The sequence below is a fragment of the Oncorhynchus mykiss genome, chromosome 12 (assembly GCF_013265735.2).
Source record: "Oncorhynchus mykiss isolate Arlee chromosome 12, USDA_OmykA_1.1, whole genome shotgun sequence".
Classification (NCBI taxonomy): domain Eukaryota; kingdom Metazoa; phylum Chordata; class Actinopteri; order Salmoniformes; family Salmonidae; genus Oncorhynchus; species Oncorhynchus mykiss.
This window is the reverse complement of record NC_048576.1, coordinates 19,803,448-19,826,154: the sequence shown is the minus strand read 5'-3', so window position 1 is coordinate 19,826,154 and position 22,707 is coordinate 19,803,448. Positions and strand designations below refer to the sequence as shown.

The 22,707-nt window shown below is 41.8% G+C and overlaps 1 protein-coding gene across 3 annotated transcripts in view; it reads right to left on the bottom strand.

Moving 5' to 3' along the window:
* Positions 1 to 5,146: 5,146 nt before the first annotated feature.
* Positions 5,147 to 22,707, bottom strand: part of LOC110537150 (armadillo repeat protein deleted in velo-cardio-facial syndrome homolog) — a 30,993-nt gene continuing 13,432 nt past the window's right edge. Inside the window, exons 8-17 of one of the 3 annotated variants that reach the window (XM_036937146.1) lie at positions 18,990 to 19,007; positions 15,765 to 15,836; positions 8,656 to 8,783; positions 8,262 to 8,412; positions 7,978 to 8,170; positions 7,735 to 7,846; positions 7,499 to 7,586; positions 6,600 to 6,664; positions 5,953 to 6,071; positions 5,147 to 5,835 (exon numbers count right to left, since the gene is read on the bottom strand). In XM_036937146.1, coding sequence (XP_036793041.1) covers positions 5,979 to 6,071; positions 6,600 to 6,664; positions 7,499 to 7,586; positions 7,735 to 7,846; positions 7,978 to 8,170; positions 8,262 to 8,412; positions 8,656 to 8,783; positions 15,765 to 15,836; positions 18,990 to 19,007 — 920 coding nt within the window. In that variant the 3' untranslated portion in view covers positions 5,147 to 5,835; positions 5,953 to 5,978. The remainder of the gene's footprint in view (positions 5,836 to 5,952; positions 6,072 to 6,599; positions 6,665 to 7,498; positions 7,587 to 7,734; positions 7,847 to 7,977; positions 8,171 to 8,261; positions 8,413 to 8,655; positions 8,784 to 15,764; positions 15,837 to 18,989; positions 19,008 to 22,707) is intronic. The other 2 variants (XM_036937147.1, XM_036937148.1) reach the window with 2 other exon arrangements.

The window sequence follows — 22,707 nt, the reverse complement described above, 5'->3', positions numbered from 1 at the left end:
GAGACTTGTGTTCCTGACGATCTGTAGTTGACTGAGGAGATGACTTACATGGCAGTTTCGGACTTTTTGAAAATAGAAGAGAGCCGCACAATCTAGGAGCTCAGATGCAAAAATTGAATTACCAACGTTTCGACAGCCAAGCTGTCTTCATCAGGGTATAATCACAAACACTGCGGGATGACTCGTTTATATAATGTCAAAAGACACAGGTGTCTGGAATCGTGACCAAGAGTGGCCTAATATCATTGGTTAATAATCAAATATTAAAATGTCATACAAATGGATAGCATACGATCATAGATTAATTTGACTACATGAGCTTACAAACAATTACAATGGCAAAGTCACAATCACAAGAATGGCTTCAGATCAAAGTCTACGTTGAGACCAAAGGGCGCAAGGGTCTTTAAATTAAAGATCCAGGCAGCCTCTTGTTTTAACAATAAATTGTCGAGGTCACCCTCTCTCCTAGGGAGGGTGACATGTTCGATGCCGATATAACGTAGGGACGAAATCGAGTGGCCTGTCTCCAAGAAGTGGGCCGCAACTGGATAAGTAAAGTTTTTACACCTAATGGTGCTACGATGCTCTGAGATACGTACTTTTAATTTGCGCTTTGTTTTACCTATATAATTTTTACCACAAGGACAAGTTATAAGATAAATAACTGCCTTAGTGGAGCGCGTAATAACACATTTGATTGGGATCGATTTCCCTGTTTGTGGGTGTTTGAAGGATCTACATTTATAAGTGCCATTGCATTGAGCACAACCATTACATTTGTAATTTCCATCCAGTAGTGGCGCAAATAGACATTGTTCAGGAATATCTTGGGGTGGTAAATCAGAGTTTACCAATTGGTCTCTGAGATTTCTGCCCCGCGAGAATACGACCAAGGGAAGGTCCGAAAACGCATTACCGAGACTATCATCGGATTTTAGAATGTGGCAATGTTTGAACAATTCCCTTAATTTGTTCAGAGCACTTTGAATAGCGGGTAGTTAGAATGCAAGAATAAGTATTTTTGCGAGACTGACCTTGAAAAAGGTCATGTCTCGTTTTGTTTTGAATTTTCTCAATGGCAATATTAATCTGATCATTCTTGTAGCCCCTCTCCTTGAACTTTTTTTGCATCTCAGCCATATTTCTGTCAACCTGATTGCTTTTTGCAAATTCTTTTGATTCGACAGAATTGGCTGTAGTGCAAACTATTTTTCAAGGGAAGTGGGTGACAACTGTCAGCCCTCAACAAACTGTTACGATCAGTAGGCTTCCTGTAAAGATCAGTGTATAGAACATTATCTTCACACAAGATCAGAAGATCAAGGAAACTGATTTGTCGTGTGTCAGATTGCATAGTAAATCTCAGATGCTCAGAACAGGAGTTAAGAAAAGCATGGAACGCCTGGAGCTGTTTTGCATCACCCCTCCATAGAACAAAAATGTCATCAATATTCCGTTTCCAATAATGATGTGAGGCAAGAAAACATTTTTGAGAGGATTTAGGACTTTTACCTGGAAATCTCTTGGTCTGTGGTATATCATTAGTGTAGAAAAAAATGAAGGTGAGTGTTGGCTTACTGCCTGGGATGGGTGTCCCAAGGTCTAGCTCAGTTGACGCAACATCGGGTGAGGCTGGTGGTTTCATTGGTTTCTGTAGTCGTGGGTCAGCTGGTGGAATCTTAAGATTCTTTCAGAGTGGGACTGGCATGTGATGATACGGAAGTCTTAGCTATGGCAGGAGAACATTTCTCAGTTATTTTCTTTGGTGTTGAAGTCTTCTTCATTTCACTGCTCCTTATCATATCAGAATTAGCTTCGCTGTATCCTCTATAATATTGAACATGTCTGTGCATGGAGTGTGACATCTAGCTACTTGACATCTAGCTTTAGGGATGGTTACAGAGTCTTTAGGGTTGGCACAGTTACTGTCCCTTTAGCTGCTGGTGGACAGCTCTCCAGCCCACAACATGTAGTCTTATTTCCTGAGATGTCGCTCCTGGTGTGGAGCATTGACTCCCTTCGAAAAGTCCCATGTTGTCGGGGTACAAGGGGCTTTTGAGGTGAATAACAGTGTGTGTACTGGGGTGCCAAGGGCACTGGAAGACATACTGAGAGAGAAGGAAGGGGAAAGTATTGGGGTGTTGAGACATGTGCTAGAAAGAGGAGCAGGGAGAGGAGGAACGCTGGTATCTGTGGGGGAGGAGTGGGTGTAGGGTGGGCTGAACATGACACTCGCATTAGATGCTGTGTTGAACGCACTATGGTGTTGAAAGCTGAGCTGTAGTCAATGAATAGCATTCTCACATAAGTGTTCCTTTTGTCCAGGTGAGAAAGGGCAGTGTGGAGTGCAATAGAGATTGCATCATCTGTGGATCTGTTTGAGTGGTATGCAAATTGGAGCGGGACCAGGGTTTATGGGATAATGGTGTTGTGAGCCATTACCAACCTTTCAAAGCACTTCATGGCTACGGACGTGAGTGCTACGGGTCTGTAGTCATTTAAGCAGGTCGCCTTTGTGTTCTTGGGCACAGGGACTATGGTGGTCTGCTTGAAACATGTTGGTATTAGACTCAATCAGGGACATGTTGAAAATGTCAGTGAAGACACCTGCCAGTTGGTCAGCACATGCCCGGAGCACACGTAAAACTTCTTCCGGCGCCATTTTAACTTCACTCCTGGGCACGGTTTAAAGACAGACATCCCCTCCCCAGAATCCAGAGTGGTGGTGGGTCTTGCCTGGATACCAGAGGGTCCTGCTAACAAATGGTAGGACAGGGAATAGGTCATTACAATTTAGGGTTGCAAAATTATGGGAACTTTCAATAAATTCCTTGGTTTTCCAGAAATCTTGGTTGGAGGATTCTGCATTTCATGCTTATTCCCTCCTAACTATGTGAATCCTCCAACTGGGATTTCTGGAAAACCAGGGAATTTATTGATATTTCCCATAATTGTGTAACCCTAATTACAATCATTAGTAGAGGGTATCTTGCAAAAGAGAATCACATTCATAGATAGAAGGGAATAAATTCAGGGCCTCCCGGGTGGCGCAGCGGTTAAGGGCGCTGTACTGCAGCGCCAGCTGTGCCATCAGAGTCCCTGGGTTCGCGCCCAGACTCTGTCGTAACCGGCTGCGACCGGGAGGTCTGTGGGGCAATGCACAATTGGCCCTAGCGTCGCCCGGGTTAGGGAGGGCTTGGTCGGTAGGGGTGTCCTTGTCTCATCGCACACCAGCGACTCCTGTGCTGGGCGCAGTGTGCGCTAACCAAGGTGGCCAGGTGCACGGTGTTTCCTCCCTTCTGATGTCTCATAATGGGGTAAAGTGAGAAAAAATTGCTTATGAGAGCCGATATTCAGATTTTGTTGACAAACCCACTTCCTGTTAGCCTGGAACTTTTTAAAAAGGCCTTTAAAATGATTGAGCAAATACTGAGCATAGGGATTACTTTATCACAAAGCTGCTCAAGCTTCTTCTTATGATGTTTGGTCTTCTCATTGCGCACGGCCTGGTACCATTTCAAACTATTCTGATAGCGGCGGATGAGGAAAGCAGGGGTGGTGCATCAGAACAGAGGCTCAAAGATCCCTGAGAACGGGATAGGGAGCCACCATCTCCTCTCCCTCCCCTGTCCTCACCTCCAGCAGCATGCACCTTAACAAGGGATCTGTGAGAGGAAAACGTCAAGGGGGCTCTGGTCTCCAGAGGGGGGGTTGCTTGGTGGGCCCTGGTCTGAGTCACTGGCCTAACCAGCTGACCACCAGGGAGGGTTCTCTGCCTGGTGAGCTTCTCTAAGTCTGGCCTCACTGAGATTAAACGGAGTGGGGCCTCTGGATGTTTGAACCACTCTTATCAGTCAGGTTGGGGATGGGTTGTTTTATTGGACAAAGTCTACAGTGGCGCATTTCAGGTAACATGAATTTAGCTAGCCACACGAGATTGATTGATAACTACCATCCAATTTGGTGGACAGCAATGTGTTGCTAGCAAGCTGTTAGTAAACACGATGTGCTGAACTTGAGACGTGTACTCAAACGTAGCTACCTTTTTTCACCTTTGGCTGAGAATATTTTGGTTTCATCTTGTAACAAATGTGTCATTCATTGGCGAAAGTAAACAAAGAAGTGATATCATCAATGGTATAATAAACCAAAAAAATGCATTACCCTTCAAACTTGCTGCACACTTATGGTTGGTAAATTCACTCTGGCGATCTACTTCAATTTCAGAGCACTCTTGCCTGAGTGTAGCAGAGCGCAGAATAACTGATGAATTTATGAACTCAAAACACCCATTGAATATGACCGGTGTCAGTAAATGTGACAACAAAGTAATTAAATTGTTGCCAGCAGCACAGTTAGTCACTAACGCTCTAGATAACATGAAAACACCATCTCTGCTAGGGCATAAAATGTTCAGAGTAAGGTGTTTTCTCACTTGACTGTAAGTGGCTAGTAAGCTAGCCAACTTTAGGCAGTTAGCTTGGGTGTGAAATGGCTAGCTAGTTAGCGGTGGTGCGCGCTAGTGGCGCGCGCTAGTGGCGTTTCAATCGGTGACGTCACTTGCTCTGAGACCTTGAAGTAATGGTTCCCCTTGCTCTGCAAGAGCCGCGGCTTTTGTGAAGCAATGGGTAACGATGCTTCGAGGGTGACTGTTGACGTGTGCAGTGCATCCCTGGTTAGCGCCCTGGTCGGGGCGAGGGGTAAAGTCTATACTGTTACAGGTGCTTGACTGCCGGGTTGAACGGTTCGAGATTAGCTAACTAATAATGCTGGAGACTTTACCCCTCGCCCCGACCAGGGCGCGAACCAGGGATGCACTGCACACGTCAACAGTCACTTCTCGGCCTGAATTTATGTAAGGGTATGAACGGACAATCTGACAATGCTCTGAATTTACGAAAGCGCACTCCGAACACACCCTTCATTTCGTTCGTGTTTCTCGTCTCTGTTCCAAGCACTGTAGTTTAGCAAGACAGCGATCAATACTGAAAGTAAAATAATGCTGAAAGTAAAATAACCACAGGACAACTGCTAAGCAACATGCTGCGTCAATGATACATTCCCTATTAAACTGTATGTGGAATACACAGGCCCTTGTCCTAATAGAAAAAGACGAGAACAAATATGATAAATTTAAGTCCATACAACATTGAGAAATTATGGATTTTATTTGCTTACATTTTCAGTTCAACATCGCGATGCAAGAACAAACACTGCATATAGCAAGTTCATCATGTCAGCTCCTGATAAAATGGCACTATTACTTGGTAGTGTATAATGTTAACGTATCCATTCCATTTTTGGTTACAAGATAACGTTCACAACTGTTAATAAATAACATGAATATTACAATATAAATGCCTTCATTTAGAATATGAATATTTTATTACACATTTACAATCCCATTTCCAACTTGTCTCTCACATGAAAGTAATGCACAAGTTGCAGGAGTGAAACAACACAGTATGGAAATACTGGAGGAAAAGGCAGGTCAAGAAAAAAAATTGTTTTGACAAATCCTAATTTCATAGAAAGTGTTAGTATTGTGTTTTTCATCCTGCACTACATTCAGCTGTGTCACTCCACTCATCCCACTGTCCAGTAAGTATCAAATATAGTAGAGGTTATGTTCAACTACAGCCAGAGTTTGAATAACACTTTGAACATGTAAATGTAAGATCCTATATTCACTCCATTCTGATTTTCTGGCGGGAGAATAACCATGTTGTCCTGAATGGTGAATTGACCTACAGAAAGTCTGTCTAAAGAATAAACACCACAATGACCTCCACAAATGTTGATGTTCCACTTGCTCTTTTACTGCCACGTCTCCTGTAAAGAAAAAGAACAATGATCATTTTTTTCGTAATCTATGACTCCCCCAATAGCAAAAGCAATGAACATGTGTATAACATCAATCCTAAAATGGTTAAGTGAAATGTAATTTACCTGCGCTATAATCCCTTCTGCCAACCTCAGACCCAGGAATCGAGGGGTGGAGGTTTGCGTTCCACCAGACCCACCGCAGGCCTTCCAGCCCTGATGAAGTGCTTCCTTTCTGGGATACTCTGCAACAAAATAGAACCATTATTTAGTTAAAGGTCCAATGCGGCTGTTTGTATCTCAATATCAAATCATTTATGAGTAACAGGTAAGTACCACACTGTGATTGTTTTCAATTAAAATTGTAAAAAAAAAATAAAAAAAACACAAAAATAGCTTCTTAGTAAAGAGCCATTTCTCAAGGAACAATTTTGTTAGGATTGTCTGGGAGTGGTCTGAGTGGGGAAACTGAAAAATAGCTGTTATTAGCAGAGAGGTTTAGAACTCTTTCTTATTGGTCTAACTAATTTACCTTCTGGTGATGTCACTAGGCAAGCCAAACCTCCATCCCACCAAAACTGGTAGGACTTTCAGTCTTTTAAAACAGCTCTTACAATAAAATGGAACTACAACAGTGTTATTCCAACCTCATAGTGTGGAAATAGATATAAAACACAAGAAAATCACATTTTTCACTGCGCTGGCCCTTAAAATCTTGTGAGTCACCATTGAAAAACTCCTGACCTTAGGTATAGTAAGGAGCTCATATGTACCGTGTTACTGACCTGGAGTAACCCATCACCCACTCTGTCACTCTGCTCCACGGTGGAGTATCCATCTGTGGGAAAAACAGACAGGATACAATAAACAAAGGTCATTTTGTGTTCAAATGACAAGAAACAGGCTCACACACAGATGTAGGATCTTCATTTAATCACTCTTTTGTTTCTGACAATTTTCCTGCACAGCAGGAAATGTAAACTTGTAGTGTATTTGAGTTTTAAAAAGGCTTATAAAATTTAAGTTTGTAATTTCCACTTTGAAATTTCAGAATTGATTTGCCCTAAAGAAACACAGACAAATGTCCATTCATTGCAATCCACATAATAATCCAAATGTCCTCTGGCTGCAGGATTATTTTCCTACTGTAGAAAACTGGCTCAAATGAAGATCCTACATCTGCATGAACACACACACTTTCAACAAGTTCTCACAGTCTCACTGCAGAATTAGACATTCATCCACGTTCTCTAAATGAGGAAAATTTCGAATTTGCTCCAAAGATCAAATATTGAAGTGTTTTTGAATCCCTGGGTTGACTCCTGCTGCCCTGTATGTTCCATTTCTCCAAACCGGAGTTAAGGGTAAAGTTTAGGCACTCATTCCAAATGGTTAAGGTAAAGGTTATTGTTTGGGATATGACAAAAAACAGTGTCCACGACTGGGATCAAACAACTAACCTGATCCAGAGTCATGGGATTACTCAAGTCTACTTGATAGTAATAGCGCTCACTGTTGCCCCTAGTGGCCGATTTTGAAGACATTTCCCGATGTCTTCAGGAATGGATAGACTTCCAATTTCGATGTCAATCTCCCTACACACACACACACACACACACACACACACACACACACACACACACTTATGCTGAAGCTACAGTCTCATGCTGACCTTGGTTTTTCTCCATCAGAGGGAGTGTGATGTCATCATAGGCTGCCTTTCCGCTCTTAGTTTTTTTGGGTATTCCACTAGTGGTTGACTGAAGGTAAAAAAGAAAGAAGACTCAGTATGCCCTTATGAACTAATTGTGTCCCATACAGTGCTCAATATCAGACTGTGTTTGTGCAACCCATTTGGACTGTGTAGTGAATGGGGAATACAGCCTTCTACAGCATGCCATGTGAAACCTTAAAGTGGCTCTTGTTCCAGCCTCCCTTATAGAGGCTATTTCTCAGGTCCTTGTAGGCCCACACTGTCTGTAGGACATGAGATGCTGCTTTGGTCTCCCGCACAGATTGGCTAGCAAAGAAACAACAGAATAAACCAGAGCTAGCATAAAGGAGAGAGTACAACACGGTGAACTGAGCATCTCGCCAATTGAAAGCATCTCCCATAACCAACACCAAAGATACTATGCTATGATAATCTACCTTGTCTTGTTGATGGCCACCAGTTTCTGGATGCCGTGACCCTGTATGAGACCACGGGCATTCTCAGGGCTGTCTGAGATGATCTCATGGATAGTGTTCAGAATGGCCACCACTGTGTCCCCTTCCAGGTTCTTGGCTGGTCGCTGCTGACCACTGGGCAGGTTACTGACCAGGTCCCTCATGGCATAGCTTCCTATGGGGCAAAGGGTAAAATTATGTATCGTGTGTGTGTGTGTGTGTGTGTGCATGCATTGATGTGTGCATACGTGTTTATGTGCATGTACCTATGAGGTCTTTGTTCCGTCGATCTATGGCCAGGTTGCGTAGAGCAATAGCTACAGCCCGGACCACTTTATCACCATCTGAACGCAGTAGCTCCACCAGGACAGGCAGACCTTTCTCCTTCCTAACTGTGGCCCGGATGTAACTGGACCACTGAGAAAAGGCACAGAGAGAGAATAATAGAAGGATGTCATGTATAAATTGCACACCCCTATTGTGCTACTTGTGAGGATTCACATATCATACTTTTATATACATGCTAGCTTTTCAACCTAATTTCATTACACCCATCACACAGAGAGGGGGGGGGGGGGGGGGGTAGAGAGGGGATGAGAAACAAATATTCTGTTCTCCCACAGCCTCAGATCAACTTCTCCCCCTTTGCCCTTCACTCACAGCCCAGTGACCTGCAGCAAGGTTCTGCAGAGCTCCAGCTGCTGCCTCCAGGGTGTTGTGGTTTTGACTGCGAGTGAGGAGAGACAGGTACAGCCTCACCACCTCTGGCTGGTACAGCAGCTCCAGACCTACAGAGAAAGAGGGAGAGAAACAGCACATCTGCAACCAGTAGAGAACTCTCATACACATTGGAACTGATATGATGAGACACAGTGGATTCTCAAGCCACCAATCAGCAACCAAACAGCACATATAGCGCTTATAAAGCTAGCACAGTTCAGACTTCATAGTGAAAAAACGATGTGATAGAACTGACGACTTGCACCCTACTGTTTCTTCTATGAAGTGGTAGAGTATACTTTTTCTGACAGCTTGGAGTTTTTAGGCCGAAGTGTGAAAATTTAGCGCAGGATGATAAAAAAAATGCAATAGTTGTTTCCTATGACATCAAAGACAAAATCTCAAAACACCTCTTCTTTCATAGTCATGGTTTTATGGTCCAGAACCATGAACAGATCACTGCAAGACAAGGAGCAAATATTTACCATCTATCAGATGCCTCCTCTAGAGAATATAGATAGGCTATGAAGCGCAAAGTCAGACTATGAAGCACAAAATTATCATTGGATTAGTATTGCATAAAGAATATATAATGTACACAAAATAGATAATAATCCCAATTAAAAGCTCAGCCATGCTTGTGTGTGCGCAAATTCAATATTCACACTGGTTTTATGTTGAAGGAATGTTCTGCCTGGCTACGGGATTTGGACTGTGCTTGAAATTACAAAATGTTTTCCCAACTTTCATTTTGTACAAACACCCACACAGCATGTAAACATGGATGTCTATTCTATTATTAACAACTGAATGCTGTAGGCTCCACATCTTATCAGCTCTCACAGAGCTCTTCTCCGCTAACAAATCCATCTGTGTACATACGGTATCCCCCACTAACTTCAGCCATATTCATTCACAGACTACTATTTTACTGGAGTGAGAGGCTTCTAGCTATACCCACATCCCCAGCAGCCTGGCTAGAGTACATAAGGAGTGAAAATACACAGGAACTCTGTTACAAGCTGTCTTCCAGATGCTTTCCATCCATATTCAGCCAGCTGAAGCTGCTGGGAAGCTGCTGCTGGCTGCGAGGCTTACATGCCGTCTAATCCTTACATGGGCTTGTAACCTGATTATCACAAGGATTGCATCCTCTGGCAGGAGCGCGGGAAGGCTCTACATCTGGACGCACAGGTTCTGTTGAGGGTATAGACTTGTGCTACCTGGATGGCTACCCAGTGTCATCAGTAATCCTCATACACACTCAGATGGGCTCTGGTGGGCCATGACCGAACTTTCCATTTGAACCTGTCGACTTCTACATCAGAAGACATCTACAATGCTAAGGGATTTTTTAAATATCTTGCCTTACATTGTGTTTCACTTAAAAATATGTATGTATCTGAACATATTCAAACCACAGCGGCAGAGCTGCTGCGATGATGTCAACGTCATAAAGAAGTGAGTTGTATAATCAATTCAGTTCTAACTCTCTTCTTTCCTAAGGTGTCATCTTCTGTCTGATCTTCTGAATGTCAATGACTAGTATAGAATCTTATCAACAGTCTGGGATATCACACATGCCTGCATAAATCACACATTATATTTCATACACAAAAAAAGAAAAAAAAGCCATAGTGCCTTATAATCACATCATGACACAAAATACTTAAAATCCTCACTTAATTTGATGCTGAATATAACCTATAATAGCTGTTCACACCCCTCCCTCCCTCCCCCCACCTCAAACACAAAAGCACATACAAACACTACATAAGGCGTTCAGAGAGTATTCACACCCCTTGACTTTGTGTTACAGCCTGAATTTAAAATTGATTAAATTGAGATTTGTGTCACTGGCTTTCAGACAATTCCCTACAATGTCAATGTGGAATTCTGTTTTTAGACATTTTTTTAATTAATAAAAATTAAAAGCTAAAATGTCTTGAGTCAATAACTATTCAACCCCTTTGTTATGGCAATCCTAAATAAGTTCAGGAGTAAAAATGTGCTTAACACATAAGTTGCATGGACTCACTCTGTGTGCAATAATAGTGTTTAACATTACTTTTGAATAACTACCTCATCTCTGTACCCCACACATACAATTATCTGTGAATTTCAAAATCAGATTCAACCACAAAGACCAGGGAGGTTTTCCAATGCCTCGCAAAGAAGGGCACCTATTGGTAGATGGGTAAAAAAAAAGCAGACATTGAACAATGCAAAGTTATTAATTACACTTTGGATGGTGTATCAATACACCCAGTCACTACAAAGATACAGGCATCCTTCCTAACTCAATTGCCTGAGAGGAAGGAAACTGCTCAGAGATTTCACCATGAGGCCAATGGTCACTTTTTTTAAAACAGTCACAGTTTAATGACTGTGATAGGAGAAAACTGTCAATGGATCAACAACATTGTAGTTACTCCACAATACTAACCCAAATGGTAGAGTGAAAAGAAGGAAGCCTGTACAGAATAAAAACATTCCCAAAATGAATCCTGTTTGCAATAAGACAATACAATACTGTAAAACTGCAATAAATGTGGCAAACACAATACATTACAGTACCACTCTACATATTTTCAAGTAGTGGTTGCATCATGTTATGGGTATGCTTGTCATCGGCAAGAACTAGGGAGTTTTTTAGGATACAAATAAATGGAATAGGGCTATGCACAGGCAGAATTCTAGAGGAAAAGCTGGTTCAGTCTGCTTTCCAACAGACACTGGGAGATAAATTCACCTTTCAGCAGGACAATAACCTAAAACACAAGGCCACTGGAGTTGCTTACCAAGATTACTTTGAATGTTACCGCGTGGCGTAGTTACAGTTTTTACTTAAAATCAGCTTGAAAATCTATGGAAAGACTTGGAAATGGCTGTCTAGCAATGATCAATAACCAACTTGACAGAGCTTGAAGACTTTTAAATAGAATGTGCAAATATTGTTTAATCCAGGTATGCAAAGCTCTTAGATTTACCCAGAAAGACTTACATTGGTAATCGCTGCCAAAGGTGATTCCAACATATATTGTCTCTGGGGTGTGAATACTTATGTAAATAAATACATTTGCAAACATTTCTAAAAACATGTTTTCACTTTGTCATTATGGAGTACTGTGTGTTGAGGGGTGAGGGGAAAAACAACAACAATTTAATCCATTTTGAATTGTAATACAACAGCTGACCACGACTCCATTTTGTTGCTCCCAGCCTATAGACAGAAACTAAAACAGAAAGCACCTGCGCTCAGGTCTGTTCAAAGCTGGTCCGACCAATTGGATTCCACGCTTCAAGATCGCTTCGATCACTTGGACTGGATTATGTTCCTCATAGCTTCCAACAACAACATTGATGAATACACTGATTCGGTGAGCGAGTTTATTAGCAAGTGCATCGGTGATGTTGTACCCACAGCGTCTATTAAAACATTCCTCAACCAGAAACGTGGATTGATGGCATCATTCGCGCAAAACTGAAAGCGCAAACCACTGCTTTTAATCAGGGCAAGGTGACCGGAAACATGACCGAATACCAACAGTGTAGCTATTCCCTCCGCAAGGCAATCAAACAAGCTAAGCGTCAGTATAGAGACATGTATGTGGCAATGTCTACAGTCAATCACTGACTACAAAAGAAAAACCAGCCCCGTCGCGGACCACAATGTCTTGCTGTCGCGGACCACGATGTCTTGCTCCCAGACAAACTAAACAACTTCTTTGCTCGCTTTGAGGACAATATAGTGCCACTGACACGGCCCGCAACCAAAACCTGCGGGCTCTCCTTCACTGCAGCCAACGTGAGTAAAACATTTAAACGTGTTAAAACCTGTTAAGGATATGGCAGACATACGCCCCCTTTGGAGAGATTGGGTACCCCTAGTAAACTGGAAAAAAAATCTGTCAAAAATTGCTAATATATGCAAATAAAAATTATTATTGGATAGAAAACACTCTAAAGATTCTAAAACCGTTGGAATTATGTCTGTAAGTATAGCAGAACTCACAGGGCAGGCATTCTTCCAAACTAGTTTTTGTGGCCATGAAAGTTGGAGCAACTTTGACGTCATGGCCCCCACCCTTCCCAACCAGTTATGATTCTGGGGACACTTTCTATCTCTTCCGCTAGATGTCCTCTTTCAGTAGAGCTTTGAATCGTTCAAATCCCGCGAGAATTGACCCTGAAATTAGTGCGTGCCACGAGAGAATAGGCTGTGCGTATGGGCGCGAATTGGTCCCAGCCATTCCTTTGTTCCAGCACTCAGGAGAAGGGCAGACGATGGCCGATTGAATTGAAGTTTGTTTTGCGTGTCTAAAACATCATAAAGCTTGCTTCTGCACTTAGTTTGACCTGTTTAGTCGACATATAATATGTAATTTTGAAGTTTTGATGCGCAACTTTACCGGACCAGAGGACGTTTTGGGTGCATTTCAGCTGATGTTATTAGCAGTAGCTAATACAAAGACGCAAGACTTGAAACCAAACGATGTATTGGGTAAGTATGAAGCCTTCCAGAACATTCTGAACGAAGACCATCGAAGGTAAGGGAATATTTATGCTTAAATCTGTGTTTCTGTTGACTCCAACATTACGTAGAAATGTAGCTTGGAACTGAGCGCTGTCTCAGCATATGGAATAGTGTGCGATTTCTGTAACGTTAAAAATAAATCTAACACAGCGGTTGCATAAAGAAGCAGTGTATCTTTCTAACTATATGTAGAACATGTATATTTAGTCAAAGTTTATGATGTCTATTTACGTTATCTTGCCGCGCTACATAGATTTCCTGCGGGCATTTTTGAGTAATTTCTGAACGTGAACTCACTGTAAATGGACATTTATGGATATAAATGGCATATTATTGAAAAAAAAAATATGTACTGTGTAACATGTCATATTACTGTCATCTGATGAAGATTTTTCAAAAGGTTAGTGAGCGATTTATTTTTTAATCCTGCGTTTGTTGATTGCATGTTTTGGCTATTCAAATGAGCTGTGTCTGGTGGTGGTTTTACATATATATGTGCTATGTTTTCGCCGTAAAACATTTTAGAAATCTGACTTGCTGGCTAGATGAACAAGGTGTTTATCTTTCATTTGAGCTATTGGACTTGTTAATGTGTGGAGGTTAAATATTTTTAAGAATATTTTTGCGTTCCATGCGCCACCGTTTCAGGTGAACGTGGGAGGGTTGATTCCCAATTGGGAACCAGTATCGTAGACAGGTTAACCCTCGCAAGGCTGCAGGCCCAGACGGCATCCCCAGCCGCGTCCTCAGAGCATGCGGAGACCAGCTGGCTGGTGTGTTTACGGACATATTCAATTAATCCTTATCCCAGTCTGCTGTTCCCACATGCTTCAAGAGGGCCACCATTGTTCCTGCTCCCAAGAAAGCTAAGGTAACTGAGCTAAACGACTACCGACCCGTAGCACTCACTTCCGTCATCATGAAGTGCTTTGAGAGACTAGTCAAGGACCATATCACCTCCACCCTACCTGACACCCTAGACCCACTCCAATTTGCTTACTACCCCAATAGGTCCACAGACGACGCAATCGCATCACACTGCACACTTCCCTAACCCATCTGGACAAGAGGAATATCTATGTAATAATACTGTTCATCAACTGCAGCTCAGCATTTAACACCATAGTACCCTCCAAACTCGTCATTAAGCTCGAGACCCTGGTTCTCGACCCCGCCCTGTGCAACTTGGTACTGGACTACCTGACGGGCCTCCCCCAGGTGGTGAGGGTAGGTAACAACATCTCCACCCCGCTGATCCTCAACACTGGGGCCCCACAACGGTGCGTTCTCAGCCCTCTCCTGAACTCCCTGTTCACCCAGGACTGCGTGGCCATGCATGCCTCCAACTCAATCATCAAGTTTGCAGATGACACTACAGTGGTAGGCTTGATTACCAACAACGACGAGACGGCCTACAGGGAGGAGGTGAGGGCCCTCAGAGTGTGCTGTCAGGAAAGTAACCTCATACTCGATGTCAACAAAACAAAGGAGATGATCATGGACTTCAGGAAACAGCAGAGGGAGCAGCCCCCTATCCACATCGACGGGACAATAGTGGAGAGGGTGTAAAGTTTTAAGTTCCTCGGCTTACACATCACGGACAAACTGAAATGGTCCACCCACACAGACAGCGTGGTGAAGAAGGAGCAGCAGCGCCTCTTCAACCTTAGGAGGCTGAAGAAATTTGGCTTGTCACCAAAACCACTCACAAACTTTTACAGATGCACAATCGAGGTCCATCAAAGCGGGGACCGAGAGACTGAAAAACAGCTTCTGTCTCAAGGCCATCAGACTGTTAAACAGCCATCACTAACATTGAGTGGCTGCTGCCAACATACTGACTCAACTCTAGCCGCTTTAATAATGGAAAAATGTATGTAATAAATGTATCACTAGCCACTTTAAACAATGCCACTTTATATAATGTTTACATACCCTACATTACTCACCTCATATGTATATACTGTACTCTATACCTGCATTTTGCCTATGTCGTTCGGTCATCACTCATTTATATATTTTTATGTACATATTCTTATTCATTCCTTTACACCTGTGTGTATAAGGTAGTTGTTGTGAAATTGTTAGGTTAGATATTACTGCATGGTCGGAACTAAAAGCACAAGCATTTCGCTACACTGGCATTAACATCTGCTAACCATGTGTATGTGACAAATCAAATTTGATTTGATTTGGGTATGAATACTTTCTGAAGGTACTGCAACCACAGAAACCACATCAAGCTATTCCATATTGTATTGTACTCATACAGTAACTGACATACAGCATTTGTATGGACCATGTGGTTCTATCAAAGCATTCAGACGGTCTACTTTTGTGTCTGATTGGTTCCCATACAATCCAGTCACTTCTTGACATTATAACACATTGGGAACTATTCTACATCATGCACAATACATTTTATAGTTGCCTCATGCCAAGGTTAAGGCTTTCCACACTGTAGGTCTTTGGAATGCAGATCCACAGATCACTAAAGATGCTACATATTTACCTTTCGTTGGTTGTGTGCGTTTGGGTAAATCCAGTGTACCATATTTTTTGTCACCTGGTCCGTTTCTCCAGCCTAGACAAAATACACACACGCAGGCACGCACACACAGACACACACAAACACACACACCGTGGTTAGCAAAAAGCACAATTGAAATCTCAAGGTATGACACACAGTAAATAGGAAATATCAAAACATGGGAAGTGTATAAAGACATGACGATGATAATGAGTCAGAAATACCAAGGTCTTCCATTGAAGCTCAAGACTTGAGGTAGACAACAGGGCAAGCAACCACAGAGAAGAGGTCCTGGAGTATCATAGTTGACTGAACATTATTATGTATTTGAAGAATTTATTTCCAAAACGCTATATGCACCAATTTTTTACATTTGTGTTTTTTTTCATCAGAATTGATTGCTTATGAGTACCTTCATGCGTGTGTAAAATATTACTGTTTTCTGATTTTTTTAGTCATTGATTTTAGATGTGAATGAAAATGTTGTTTTTGAAAACTGAAATCCGTTGTACCTCATTTCTACCCGTATGTCACTGTGCAGCTAGAGGCAAAAAAAAACTGTAGATCATCTTTACTCCACACACAGAGATGCATACAAAGCTCTCCCTCGCCCTCCATTTGGCAAATCTGAACATAACTCTATGGCTGGGATCATCAACTAAATTCAGCTGCGGGCTGATTTTTTTTTCTTGAACGGAAGGTCAGGGGGCCAGAATATAATTACAAATAATTTGTAGACTGCACATTAATCACAAGAAGCCCCATAGTTGCACATATGTGGTAATACAGATTTCCTAAATGAAAATCACTCAGAGCTGATATGCTAGAGTTTTTACAATATTTTAGGTCCAACAATTAAATCATTTTTTTTTTTGCTCTGAAAACTTTGGGGGGACAAATAAAATTGCTGCCAGTTGGGGAACCCTGCTCTATGGAATATGGAATACATTCAACGATTCATCCAATGGCATTGAGGAGTTTCCCACATCTGTCACCAGCTTCATTAATAAGTGCATCGACAACGTCGGCCCCACAGTGACAGTACGTACATATCCCAACAAGAGGCCATGGATTACAGGCAACATCCGCACTGAGCTAAAGGCTAGAGCTGCCGCTTTCAAGGAGTGGGACACTAATTGGACACTTATACGAAATCCTGCTACGCTTTCTGACTAACCATCAAACAGGCAAAGCATCCATAATGAACTAGAACTGTGGTTCTCAATCTGTGGGAATCCAGAATCCCTGAATCATGTCGTATTTTTTGAGTCACTCAAACATCACATGAATACACATTAGAAATGGCAAAATGCATAGAATTGCAAGAACATTAGCTTTAAAACTGCAAAATATCTTCTGCACTCCATGACAAAGTGCAAAATTGCTTCAAATATGCTTCAAACCTGAACAGTTTATGTCATGAACAGTGCTTGTGCCCATAGAAATAGATGTGGCGTGCAGGGTGGGCAAGGGATGTTCCCCAACGGTGGAAGGGGGGCCTGAGTGAAACAGTTTGGGAACCCCTGGACTAAAGAGTCAGTCGATAAGAGCTTCATGTTACTGTATTGACATTTTTTTTAACAAATTATTATATTGATGTCACCACACGGTCATGTCTCTGACCTCCCTATAGGCTGTCTCGTCATTGTCGGTGATCAGACCACTGTTGTGTCATCAGCAAACTTAATGATGGTGTTGGAGTTGTGCCCTCAAAGCTCATCACTGAGCTAAGGACCCTGAGACTAAACAGGTCCCTCTGCAACTGGATCCTGGACTTCCTGATAGGTCGCCCCTAGGTGGTAAGGGTAGGTAACAACACATCAGCCACGCTGATCCTCAACACAGGGGCCCCTCAGGGGTGCGTGCTCAGTCCCCTCCTGTACTCCCTGTTCACTCATGACTGCACGGCCAGGCACAACTCCAACACCATCATTAAGTTTGCCGATGGCCTGATCACCGACAATGACGAGACAGCCTATAGGGAGCAACTCCAACACCATCATTAAGTTTGCCGATGGCCTGATCACTGACAACGACGAGACAGCCTATAGGGAGGAGGTCAGAGACCTGACCATGTGGTGCAAGGATAACAACCTCTCCCTCAATGTGATCAAGACAAAGGAAATTATTTTGGACTACAGGAAATGGAGGGCCGAGCATGCCCCCATTCTCATCGACGTGGCTGTAGTGGAGCAGGTTGAGAGCTTCAAGTTCCTTGGCGTCTACATCACCAACAAACTAACATGGTCCAAGCACACCAAGACAGTCGTGAAGAGGGCACAACAAAACCTATTTCCCCCCCAGGAGACTGAAATTATTTGGCATGGGTCCTCAGATCCTCAAAACATTCTACAGCTGCACCATCGAGAGCATCCTGACGGGTTGCATCACTGCCTGGAAGGGCAACTGCTGATCGCACGTCACTACAGAGGGTAGTGCGTAAGGCACAGTACATCACTGGGGCGAAGCTTACTGCCATCCAGGACCTCTATACCAGTCTGTGTCAGAGGAAGGCCCTAAAAATTGTCAAAGACTCCTGCCACCCTAGTCATAGACTGTTCTCTCTGCTACCACAAGGCAAGTGGTACCGGAGCGCCAAATCTAGGTCCAAGAGGCTTCTAAACAGCTTCTACCCCCAAGCCATAAGACTCTTGAACATCTAATCAAATGGCTACCCAGTCTATTTGCATTGCCCCTATTTGCTCTTTAATTATTTGTACTTTTATTTCTTATTGTTTTGGTATTTCTTCTGAAAACTACATTGTTGGTTAAGTCCTTGTAAGTAAGCATTTCACTGTAAGGTCTACACTTGCTTGATAAATATATAATTTGTAAATTTCTTCATTAAAAATGTAGTTATTTATTATTTAACTGTGTAAAACCTAGAAATACAACTTATTTCTCTGAGAGTGAGGCAGATATATAGTATTATTTGTCTCTCTGAAATGAAACCAAGTAATAGATTTTAAACAAATACATGTCTGTCATTGAACAATACCATGCCAAATCTAATTTTTATTTGTCACATACACATGGTTAGCAGATGTTAATGCGAGTGTAGCCATAGTTAGATAGTGAGAAAACACACCAATCTCTTTCATAATTTATTTTACCAACATTTTTGAAAATATATACATATATAGCGTTTTGGAATTAAACTACATTTTTTGATTGTCAAATATAATTCATTTATTTAGACAGACTTACTTTGATTGAACCACTCCTCTTGTGAATGGTGATGGAAGGAAACAAATCAAAAGACAAATAAGGAAGACATTTTCAAATGGCAAATATAGCATTACAGCAATACAAACGACACACCAGAAATCACCCAATTCTACACCTATTACATGCTTGCCAAAGTATGTGGTACATTTCACAACTCTAAGCACAAAAATCTTAACAGATCATCAAAATGGCTCATTTTTAGAAACTCTAAGCACATTTTCAATTGACCGAGTACAACAAACAAATTCACAAAGGCACTTGTTCGCTGCACCTTTTCATTTGGATACATATTTAATCTATCTGCTTTTCAAAATGCAATATTCACTTAACTTTGTATATGATTTTCTTGTCGTTTGTTAACAATACAATGAACTGGATGTGGCCTTAATTACTGCATGATCATTCTTGATCAGCCAGTGTGCTTCAATAGGACAAAATGGAAAGAGTCACTCATGTGCTACCATTTGGAATTATATTGTAGTGTACAATGCACTGCTGAAATACCTGGGTTGTATGTATAACAATATGCTGTTTTCCATTCATTATCTGATTTCATTGATACACTGTAAGCAGAGAGACAGTAAATACTGTATCAGTTGACAAGTCACATAGAAAAGGTGATTTTGAACAGTGGTGAACTGTCATTCAGGGCAGGTGGGGCTCTGAGCCCTACCTGTTCATCCCCACCTGTTTTTTATGATATGTGACACACATTAATGTGTCACAAATCAGTTTGCAAACAATGTAAAAAAAAATATCTTTGAGTTAATAAAGCCACATACAAACATGGTCTCTTTTTTGCTTTCTTGACTAAGGCAGCTCCAAAATGCATGTATTTCAGCCTAGCTCAGTGCTTTCTGTGGTGGTGGGGCAGCCAGCGGAAAATACAGAGTGTAGCCATTGGTAAAGTTCTCTAGTGATTGGCTCAGTGTTCTGTTACTCATGAGGACACTACGTCACTGCAAAGTCTACAAGGAGAGCTCGAAAATTCAAGCCCCTTGGGTGCTGCCACAGAGTTAGAAGTGCCCATCCAAGAAGGCTCAAGGTCATTGGTCACAGATAAAATGGCATCAAATCACGTTATATTATATTACTGAAACTTTGATTGGACTGATCATGTCAACATCATACTTTCAAAATCTTAGCTAACAAGCTAGACAAGCAGTCATCATCATGAATCAAGTCAACAGTCTAGAGGCAAATCCTTTTCAGTCCTTGTCATATGAAGAGAAATTATAGATAAAAAGTACAGTTGAAGTCGGAAGTTTACATACACCTTAGCCAAATACATTTAAACTCAATTTTTCACACTTCCTGACATTTAATATACCTAGGTGTCTGGTTAGACTGTAAACTCTCCTTCCAGACTCACATCAAACATCTCCAATTCAAAGTTAAATCTAGAATTGGCTTCCTATTTCGCAACAAAGCATCTTTCACTCATGCTGCCAAACATACCCTTGTAAAACTTATCATCCTACCAATCCTCGACTTCGGTGATGTCATTTACAAAATAGCCTCCAATACCCTACTCAATAAATTGGATGCAGTCTATTACAGTGCCATCCGTTTTGTCACCAAAGCCCCATATACTACCCACCACTGCGACCTGTACGCTCTCGTTGGCTGACCCTCGCTTCATACTCGTCGCCAAACCCACTGGCTCTAGGTCATCTATAAGTCAGCAGGTATATCTCTCTGGTCACCCCCAAAACCAATTATTCCTTTGGCCGCCTCTCTTTCCAGTTCTCTGCTGCCAATGACTGGAACGAACTACAAAAATCTCTGAAACTGGAAACACATCTCCCTCACTAGCTTTAAGCACCAGCTGTCAGAGCAGCTCACAGATGACTGCACCTGTACATAGCCCATCTATAATTTAGCCCAAACAACTACCTCTTTCCTTACTGTATTTATTTAATTATTTTGCTCTTTCGCACCCCATTATTTCTATCTCTACTTTGCACATTCTTCCACTGCAAATCAACCATTCCAGTGTTTTACTTGCTATTTTGTATTTACTTCGCCACCATGGCCTTTTTTTGCCTTTACCTCGCTTCTCACCTCACTTGCTCACATTGTATATAGACTTATTTTTCTACTGTATTATTGACTGTATGTTTGTTTTACTCCATGTGTGACTCTGTGTTGTTGTATGTGTCGACCTGCTTTGCTATATATTGGCCAGGTCGCAATTGTAAATGAGAACTTGTTCTCAACTTGCCTACCTGGTTAAATAAAGGTGAAATAAATAAATAAATAATCAGAGTAACAATTCCCTGTTTTAGGTCAGTTAGGATAACCACTTTATTTTAAGAATGTGAAATGTCATAATAATAGTAGAGAGAATGATATATTTTAGCTTTTATTTCTTTCATCACATTCCCAGTGGGTCAGAAGTTTACATACACTCAATTAGTATTTGGGAGCATTTCCTTTAAATTGTTTAACTTGGGTCAAACGTTTCGGTAGCCTTCCACAAGCTTCCCACAATAAGTTGGGTGAATTTTGGCCCATTCCTCCTGACAGAGCTGGTGTAGAGTCAGGTTTGTATTCCTCCTTGCTCGCACACGCTTTTTCAGTTCTGCCCACACATTTTCTATGGGATTGAGGTCAGGGCTTTGTGATGGCCAATCCAATACCTTGACTTTGTTGTCCTTAAGCCATTTTGCCACGACTTTGGAAGTATGCCTGGGGTCATTGTCCATTTGGAAGACCAATTTGCGACCAAGCTCTAACTTCCTGACTGATGTCTTGAGATGTTGCTTCAATATATTCACATAATTTTCCTCCCTCATGTTGCCATCTATTTTGTGAAGTGCACCAGTCCCTCCTGCAGCAAAGCACCCCCACATCATGATGCTGCCATCCTCTGTGCTTCATGGCCTCCCCCTTTTTCAACCAAACATAACAATGGTCATTATGGCCAAACAGTTCTATTTTTATTTCATCAGACCAGAGGACATTTCTCCAAAAAGTACGATCTTTGTCCCCATGTACAGTCACAAACCGTAGTCTGGCTTTTTTATTTCAGTTTTGGAGCAGTAGCTTCTTCCTTGCTGAGCGGCCTTTCAGGTTATGACGATATAGGACTCCTTTTACTGTGGACATAGATACTTTTGTACCTGTTTCCTCCAGCATCTTCACAAGGTCCTTTGCTGTTGTTCTTGGATTGATTTGCACTTTTCACACGAAAGTACGTTCATCTCTAGGAGACAGAACGCGTCTCCTTCCTGAGCGGTATGACGGCTGCGTGGTCCCGTGTTGTTTATACTTGCGTACTATTATTTATACAGATGAACATTGTATCTTCAGGCGTTTGAAGATTGCTCCCAAGGATAAACCAGACTTGTGGAGGTCTACAATATTTTTTCTGAGGTCTTGTCTGATTTCTTTGGATTTTCCCATGATGTCAAGCAAAGAGGCACTGAGTTTACCTCCATCCACAGGTATACCTCCAATTGACTCAAGTGATGTAAATTAGCTTATCAGAAGCTTCTAAAGCCATTACATAATTTTATGGAATTTTCCAAGCTGTTTAAAGGCACAGTCAACTTAGTGTATGTAAACTTCTGACCCACTAGAATTGTGATACAGTGAAATAATCTGTCTGTTAGCAATTGTTGGAAAAAATACTTGTGTTATGCACAAAGTAGATGCCCTAACAGACTTGCCAAAACTATAGTTTGTCAACAAT